The sequence below is a fragment of the Anguilla rostrata genome, chromosome 10 (assembly GCF_018555375.3).
Source record: "Anguilla rostrata isolate EN2019 chromosome 10, ASM1855537v3, whole genome shotgun sequence".
NCBI classification, from domain to species: Eukaryota; Metazoa; Chordata; class Actinopteri; order Anguilliformes; family Anguillidae; genus Anguilla; species Anguilla rostrata.
In genome coordinates, this window is record NC_057942.1 from 23,574,194 (window position 1) to 23,583,461 (window position 9,268).

A 9,268-nucleotide genomic window follows, 5' to 3' on the forward strand; every position below is an offset into this window, starting at 1 on the left:
GAATGGACTTTGCACACTCTGCATGTTTCCCTCTCCCATTACAGCATGCAGTGTACCCCCACGGCACACCTGTGGTATGCAGACAAATACATTGTTGCAAAACTTTGCTTATATTTTTGCAAACATTTAAGGAAGATGCAAATTGCACTCCAATTCTGTCCAGTTCACCTGAAATCAATGCAGTATGGCTTTTAGTCTCTCCAGACTCCCCCTCCATGCTTTTCTCACGAGGATACTTCACACCAGCTGAAGGGACTGGGAGGCTTAAATGCTGTTTCAAACTATTGTCATGCAGGTGCTTTACTTTGGGCTCAAGATATCCAGCTGGAAAATTGTTTCCACCTCCAAATTCATCCACACATATTTTCTAAAATGGCACGGAACACTGCCGGCAGCTAGTTTGGCTAGATTGATTTAGGCCAAAACGCCTTTAAAGCCGGAGAAAACATGGCGCATTATCATAAACTTTCTCATATTTTTAATCTTAAACAGTCCACTAAAATATGTTTCTGAAAACATCTGAGGCGAGAAATCGGCCAGATAATTGCTGAATCTGGGTTCATATTTGATATGCAATGCCTTTTTTGACAGTTTGATCAGAGTTTCATCAGCATACGCTGTACAAATAATTTGCATATTGTATACTTTAGCCAAATGAGATGGGCACACCTACTCCACCCACCCCAGGACACAATTTTCAGAATTGTGTAGTAGGTAGAGCCAGGCTGAAACAGTTTTACCAGCTAAACTGCAGACACATTTTACACAACTTTGCTTGCAAACTATTTAGATTTTAACATTTTTTTCACATGAGAAGATATGAACTCTGCTTCTGTTTTTCCGATCCAGCCAAATTCTCCTCTGATTCTGTAATGAGGTTACGCTTACGTCATAGAACCTTATAAATGTAGCTTTGAGGAGTGATCAGGGCCAGAAAATAGCTGCAAACTGTAATTTTTCAAAGGGTCTGTTCTGTTATGTTCATTGAATAGTTGATTGACAAAACCAAGAGACTTGTTTTTTGTATTAAAACCTAAAATTCCAAGGACAACAGTTTTCCTTATGTTTTAAAATGAACTGGCATATTCTACTTCAGTAGCAGTGTAGAGTTGTGTTATAATCATTATTTTTTGATTATATGGCTCTCAGGTTCTTGATTCGCTCCTCACTGTTTTTCATAGGTAAGCATGGATTGCCTCCAGAGGAGACTGTTAACACAGTGAAATACATCATCTCACGTTGCCCTGCCCTACACTTTGTAGGACTCATGACCATTGGTCGTTATGGGTATGACCTCACTGCGGGCCCCAACCCAGACTTCCAGGTACAGTAAATACTTAAAACATTAACACTCTATTAGCATTTTTATACAGTGAATAAAAGTTGGGATAGCAGTGAACAATGTAATGGAACAGTGTGCTTGGCTACGTTCCCCACACCTGTCAATTCAATTACAAGTTTTTGATATAGATGCTGTTGAGCCGCCGTAGGGAGCTGTGTGAAAATCTGAAGCTTCCGTTGGAGGAAGTCGAACTCAGTATGGGCATGTCCACTGATTTTGAACATGCGGTGAGTATTTCTTGTTGAAGTACCTGTAATAAAGCAAAAATAGTCAAAGGTACACACTCATTATGAATTTACTTTGCATACAAAATATTTTAATTTTATAGCATTCAGAATTGCTGGCTCTTGTGGAGTTAAACTAGGGGTAAGAGAATCGAAAATTAAATTGGAAAAGGGAGGCAAATTATTAAGAGTAGTTTTCTCTATTAAGCACATTTTTTCAATTTTCCAGTAATTTTTCTCATTATAAAGACTTATGCTTCTATTTTGTCTTCATCGTGTCTTGTAGTTTTTCTTATTTTGTTAATGCATTACTCATACATTGGATTATGACAATTGTCTGAACAATTGTACTTATCATTTTCTGTTCATATCCTTTATTTCTCCAAACCAGATTGAAGTTGGCTCCACCAATGTACGTGTGGGCAGCACCATCTTCGGAGAGCGAGAGTATCCTAACACACCCAGTCCAGAAAAAAAATCAAAGGTTATGTATGCGGAGACAGCTGGAAAAATGGAACAGCTTACTGTCACAGAATAATGAACCATATTCAAACAATTCATATAAAAACAATTTTTTAAATAAAACATTGGTCCCATTTGAATGGAGCATTAATTTTGTCAGTTCATTTGAAAATTAACTAATATTACTACAATACTTGTTACATGATATTTTTGATTATGTTATGTGCTCGGCTCACAGTTGTTTTATTCTCATTCTTTACAAGCATCATTATTCAGTTTCTCCATTCATTTATCTTAATACTTTTCATTGATGATTCCAAATTTTCCATCCCCCCCCTCCCCCTCATTTCTTTCTCTTTTGTGTAACCCTGGCAATATTACCACCAAATCCATTTCTGAATGAGGATAGCATATAGTGGACTGTAATAACTCCAATTTGAGCTTTTCATGCTTTCATATGATGTTTCACAGGTGTTTCACAAATTCTGTAATTTAAGAATTGTATTTCCAGCACTGAAACAACCACCAAATTACATGGGATGTTTCTCAATGGCATATTTGGATTTAATAAATTAGTAGTAAATGAAACATGCTCAACTCAGAACATTCTTTGTGTTGAATTAAATATGCAACTGAGTTTATACAAATAAATGGCAAAAGAAGGGCAGCACTCGCAAAAGTATTTTTAGAATAACTATTTTACTGATGCGTAACCATACACAGTAATGCAGTGTCTTTTTCAGTATGCTGTGGACTATACCAAAAATGTGTTTGTAGCATTCGGTCTTCTGGAGAAGCAGATTGGTCTTTGCTGCGCTGACTGGTGGGGAGAGCACACGCACTAGGGTTGTGTTAGCCTCGCGAGCCAGTATCTTTCTTCACTTCGTTCAACAGAGCCTGGCCGATGCCTTGACGTTCTAGGCATAAACGGGGCAACCTTCCCGGGATAGTTGTATTTTCCAACCATTCAGAGTGTTTTGGCCCAGCGTGGTCTGAAACGTGCACCGGAAAACATTACCGGAGGCAAACTTTTTCCACAAACCCGCATCAGTTCACCACTATTTGGGGGAAATGATTGTATTGATTGTAACAGGCAAACAATCAAAACCATTGCTCCTTCTGGCCATTTTTGTGGGTATTTATTTGATAGCAGACTGCATACCGTAGGCCACGCTTGAAAAATTAAACTTTTGCCAAATCCTGTAGACAAGCAAGCGAGTACATCTCTGTTCGAAAACAGCGAATCCAAACATACGCGCTGAAGGTCTTTCAACGAAGTCACGCCATGTATTTGGCAAGTCAGTGATATAACAGAATTAAAATCTTCTTTGAATTTGTCCATAATTCTGTTCTTAGCAGATAATTTGGGTTAGCTCGATAGCTTTGTCCGTTTCGCTGGTGTGTTTCAGTTGGGACTTAGATTGCAGTACACACGGAACAGAAGGAGTGTCGGGGGGAGGGAGAACCGGCACACTGAGACAAACAGTTCGATTAACCAATAGGGAAGCGGCCGCTGAGGCTCCGCAGAGGCTGCCGCAGAGGCTCCTTCCTTTTTGTGTTCGTCCAGACTAGGGTTGCGTTAACTAATCAGCCCAGGTTCTTAAAGATGTGCTGCTCTCCACAGTTTGGGGCCGTGACCAGGAGCTCACACCAAGAGTGCATTTTGATTTTAATTTTGTTTAGTTCGTTTTGTTTATCGGACCACATAAGACTAAGAAAGAATCTGCTCAGCTAAAAAAGTTGGCACCAAAATGTCACGCCAGTGTGACCCTCCTGGGAGAAAAATGCATCATTTCCAGGAAATACCTTTTGTTGCCGCATGGAGAGAGGCACCCACACAAACACAAAATTAAGTAAATGCCATCACCCTTCCCCCTCACGGGTTCCGGGAAAAAACAATGAACTAAAACAACAAACTAAAATAATAAAGACAAAAGTAAAACCCAAGACTGCCTTTCAGCACGCTACTGAGATCTGCTGGCCAAATTTCAGCTGACCAATTTCTTGTGTGCTCAGATAAGCAAAACTGAAACTAACTAAATGAAAATCAAAACGCGCTCTTGGTGTGAGCTTCCAGTCTCAGCCCTGAACTGTTGAGAGCAACACACTTTTAAGCAACTGGGTTAATTAGTTAACACAGGGTGTGTGTGCTCTCTCCACCAGCCGGCGCAGCAGAGACCAATCTCTTTCTCCAGTGGACCGAATGCTACACACCTCCAACCCCAGAATTCAACTGAAGGCTAATTTGGTTTATGCTGAGGCCGCTCCCTGCCTGGTTTCGGCACCAAAATATCACGTTAGCGTGACACCCCTGGGAGGGCGATGCAGCAGCTCTGGGAAACACCATTGGTTGCCACATGGAGAGAGAGAGTGCACCCACACACACAAAATAAAATAAATGAATATATTCACCTTCCCCCTCATGGGTTCTAGGTATAAACGATAAACTAAAACAACAAGCTAAAATAATTAAGACAAAAAGAAAGTAAAACAGAGCGACCGCTTTTCAGCACAGCTCTGGGATCCACTGGCCAATTTTTCGACTGACCAGTTCCTTTTTTAGTCTTGTGTGCTCAGATAAGCAAAACTGAAACTAACGAAATGAAAATCAAAACACGCTCTTGGTGTGAGCTCTCGGTCTCAGCCCCAAACTGTTGAGAGCAACATACCTTTAAGAACCTGGGCTGATTAGTTAATGCAACCCTGGTGCGTGTGCTCTCTCCACCAGCCAGCGCAACAAAGACCAATCTGCTTCTGCGGTGGACCGAATGCTACAGTGTGGAAGAATGTTGACAAGAACATTCTGAACTGAAAACAAGAACAAGGAGCTGGATTAAATCAGATTCACTTAGACTGTTTAAGAGCATATGCACTTTAAACAAACCCTCCGGATTAGGCCAGCGTTGTACCTGAAAGTCTACTTTGCGTGGTGTATTCAGATATGGTAACTGGAAGGAACTGGTTGGTGCCAATGAAAATGAGTCTTCATCAACTGATTGACATTTATGGTGGTGATTCATTTTATCAGACCTTTTTAAAGACCTCTTTTAAAATACACACATTTATGTGCTGTTTGGCCTGCATTTTTTGAAGCATGCTAAATTCATGCTTCTTAGCACAGGTCATTTTCAAAATGTTGGGAAAATAGACATTGCTCCTTCAAGATTACTTTCTACAGTCATGTTAATGTAAAAATGAATTCAAAAATTAATAAATCACTTTTATTTTGTTCATTTTCATTTGATTACATAAAACATCACCTGATCAACTCCACTTGTGTTTGTTACAAATGTAGCCTGATATTTGAACATTGCTCACACAGATTTATTCATTTCCTTTACTTCCCACAAGTTATGTTAACAACAGACCTGTACCTGCAACCTTGCATGTAAGGTTGTTGATTTGAAGATGCACGATAATACAGAGATATGAAGGGGCACCAAAACTCCATATAGATTACTTACAGTAGTTCAAGAATTTCTATAAGAAGTATTATAATCTTTATGTAGCTGAATCAATGTTTCATTCCTACAAAGTTAACTAATAGAAAAAACTGCATCTTTTTAGGGTATCCAATCATTGCAGTATTATACAGAAACTAACATCATACATCTACATTCTACTAATTTCTGTTCCATTGACTTAGCCATAGGTCATTAACATTGGATTTCTTTGCTTTAATGTAATATAGAAATTTGGCATGTGACTTGTATTTGGTGGGAAAAAAAGAAAGTTTATCAGTATGTGTTGCCGCAAGGCATGGATGAATGCTTGCGGTGCAAGAAACCAGAACAAACATGAGTTATCTTGAGCAATAAGCATGCAAGTTAGACATCTTGAAACCTTACAGTGACCTACATTGTTAGAAGGTCTGGCTTTTCACAATTCCAAATACTAAAATTTGTCTTTTGGTAATGATTTCTGAAAACATTATTCAAATCCTTTTAATGCAGTCCTTGGAGGTACATAGAAGCTATAGCTGCACCACTGTGGCTTCAGGATTTTCCATTTCTGTGTGTTAAGTTCAAAGACTCCTCACAGCAAATGGGACTAATTATTAATCATTTATTTGGAATGCTGACATGCATTTAGCTTGGAAGCAACAAAATACAAGTCTGTGACTTAAAATAGATTTAGTCACAGACTAGTCCTTGCTAATACAGTTGAGGCCAAAAGTTTACACCTAGGTTAAAGACATTCAAACTCAATTTTTCACAACTCCACGCATTTAATGTTACCATACATTTCCTGTGTTAAGTCAATTAGGGTACATACTTTATTTTCATAAGAGGTCATTTAAAAATAATAGCTAAGGGACAGATTTATTTTAGCTTTTATGTTCTATATCAGATTTTCAGTGGGTCAAAAGTTTACATACACTTTATTTGGTGGCATTGCCTTTTAATTGCTTAACTTGAATCAAATGCTTGGGGTAGCCTTTCACAAGCTTCTCACAATATTTTGCCAGAATCTTTGCCCATTCCTCCTAACAGAACTGGTATAACTGAGTCAGGTTTGTGGGCCTCCTTGCTTGGACATGCTTTTTCACTTCAGTCCACAAATTCAGGTCAGGGCTTTGTGATGGCCACTCCAGTACTTTCACTTTGTTGTCTTTAAGCCATTTTGTTACTACTTTGGAGGTATGCTTAGGATCATTGTCCTGCTGGAAGACCCAGTTGCGACCAAGTTTTAACTTTCTAGCTGATGTCTTGAAGTGTTGCTTCAGTAGATAATCCTCCTTCCTCGTGATGCCATCTAGCACCAGTCCATTTTCCAGCAAAACACCCCCACAACATGATGGTGTTCTTTGGATTAAAAGCCTTACCCTTTTTCCTCCATACATAGCAGCCAAACAGTTAAAAAAAAATTTTCATCTGACCAGAGAACACTCCTCCAAAAGGCTTGATCTTCATCCTGGTGCTCATCTGCAAACTTCATTGTGGCTTTTTTTATACCGGTGGAGTACGGGCTTCTTCCTTGCACGACAGCCTTTCAGGCCATGGCAATGTAGGATTCTCTTAACCCCTAATCTAAGTTTTGCGCACATGCAAAACTTAGATTAGTTTATATTAATAATTTTGGAAGAAATAGTGCCACAAATGCAATTGTCTAGGCAAAAAATCAAAAATGAATTTGCTCTTTTTTAGTTTAGGCAGCAGTGTAGTATAATGGGTAAGGAGCTGGTCTTGTAACCTAACGGTTGCAGGTTCTATTCCCAGGTTGGACGCTTGAGCAAGGTACTTAACCTGCATTGCTTCATTATATATCATGTTGTGTAAGCCGCTCTGGATAAGAGCGTCTGCTAAATGCCTGTAATGTAATGTAGTTTGCAATGAAATACTGAGAGATTGCATATATACAGCAGGTTAAACTATACATGTCCTGGATCAAAAACCTCTTGACCACAATTTCACAAAATCTAAGGGTGGCTATTGTAGTGATAGGAGTTATTAATACTCCCGACCACCAGAGGGCAACAACCTCCTACCTGTAAGCTACACTTGTATTGTATGGTCCTGTTTAGACAGTATTTAGTAGAAGAAGATGGTCAGCCATTTTTAAGTGAATGAGTTGAATTAGCTGCAGACCTACCTGATGCTGGATGTACTTAACCGTGCTTTTCTTCAGTAGTTAATAAATAATTATATTTGCTGAACCCAAGTTTCTTCATTTAATATTAGAAACATTACAGATATGTAGAACTACTAAAGGTCTATGAAGCAAAAACTAAGCAGTGTACCCAGCGTCTCCAAATCACAACATATTCACGTATTTCAGTACAAATCAACTGCATGCATCACAAAAACTACTAAACTACCAACGAACGCTTACATTTACAGTGTGAAATATCCTCATTATAAAATACCACTAACCTATTTAAAGACACTAAATTTAAAAAAATAACGTATATAACCGAAATATTTTGAACAGTAATACTTACATAGTGATGATGAAATCTTGGGGTTCAGTTGAACCTTTCGGACCAAAGTTCATTCAGCCCTGGGAGTTCATTTGTGCCTCCTTCCTGAACGATGCAGTGTCTGTGTGGTCCCAAGATTTTTATATTTGCATACAATTGTTTGTACAGATGCTCGTGGTACCTTCAGTTGTTTGAAAATTGTTCCTAAGGAGGAACCGGATTTGTGGTCTTGACTGAGTTGCTTGGATTTTTCCCATGGTATCAAGGGAAAAAAGGCAGTGGCTCTAAAGGTAGGCCCTTAAATATAGCCACAGGTGACAATTAACTCCCAGTTAACACCTAATTATGACAATTGACCAATCAGAAGCTTCTAAAAAGTCATTACATCAATTTCTGGAATCTTTCAGACTGTTTAAAGAGACACTTGGTGTATGCAAACTTTTGACCCACTGCAATTCTTATATAGTGAATTAAAACTGAAATAAATCTGTCTCTAATCGATTTTCTTTAAAATTACCTCTGATGTGAACAAAGTCGATGCCCTAATTGACTTGCCAAAAGTATATGTTTACATGAAATGTGTGGAGTTGTGAAAAACTGAGTTTGAATATATTTAGCCTGGGTTTATGTAAACTTTTGGCCTCAACTGTAGATTCTAAACATTTTGCTTGTACTCGATGGACAAATGATGTTGACAACATTGGTTATATCGTTGACAACAACGGTCTTCATACATTTAAAAATCTAAAAGAAACCTATTAATTTCCTGGTACATCCTTTCCTGTCTGCTCAGCTCTGAAATGTTATGAGGTTCTTTTGAGTAGTCCTTTGAAAATCCACCCCCTGGTCCAAGAATTTACCTTTTCCTCTTTATGATTTATTTATGTCTGCAAAGGAGTTACCTCCATGGTGATTCACTTTGTTCAATAGGGAACGTCAGGCTTTCAATAATTATTTGAAATGGGACAACATATGGCCTAATATGATTTCATCTTCAGGGGCCAATTTTCAAATGAAATAATTCACTTTAACTTTGTGCAAAGATCATCATCATATAAAATTAAACTTATACTTGATAATAACTGTAAGCAATGTAATTCAGTGGCATGTGTTCCATATGTTTTGGGACTGTCCCTATATAGAAGCATTTTGGAAATCAGTGGTTCTTGCTCACCTTTAAACATGAAGCTGCCAATGCACCCAGCTGTACTTCTTCTTGGCGATAACACAGATGGCTCTTTTTCATAGGCCTAACAGCCGCCAAGTAGACCATAGCAAAATGCTGGCTAGATACTGGTACTCTAATGAGATCTGTTTGGG

The 9,268-nt window shown here is 38.6% G+C and overlaps 1 protein-coding gene across 3 annotated transcripts in view; it reads left to right on the forward strand.

Moving 5' to 3' along the window:
* Window positions 1-2,619, forward strand: part of plpbp (pyridoxal phosphate binding protein) — a 181,811-nt gene extending 179,192 nt beyond the window's left edge. For all 3 annotated transcript variants that reach the window (XM_064296263.1, XM_064296264.1, XM_064296261.1), the window contains 3 exons: window positions 1,182-1,324; window positions 1,471-1,569; window positions 1,958-2,619. In XM_064296263.1, the coding sequence (XP_064152333.1) occupies window positions 1,182-1,324; window positions 1,471-1,569; window positions 1,958-2,104 (389 nt within the window). In that variant the 3' untranslated portion in view covers window positions 2,105-2,619. The remainder of the gene's footprint in view (window positions 1-1,181; window positions 1,325-1,470; window positions 1,570-1,957) is intronic.
* Window positions 2,620-9,268: the final 6,649 nt, after the last annotated feature.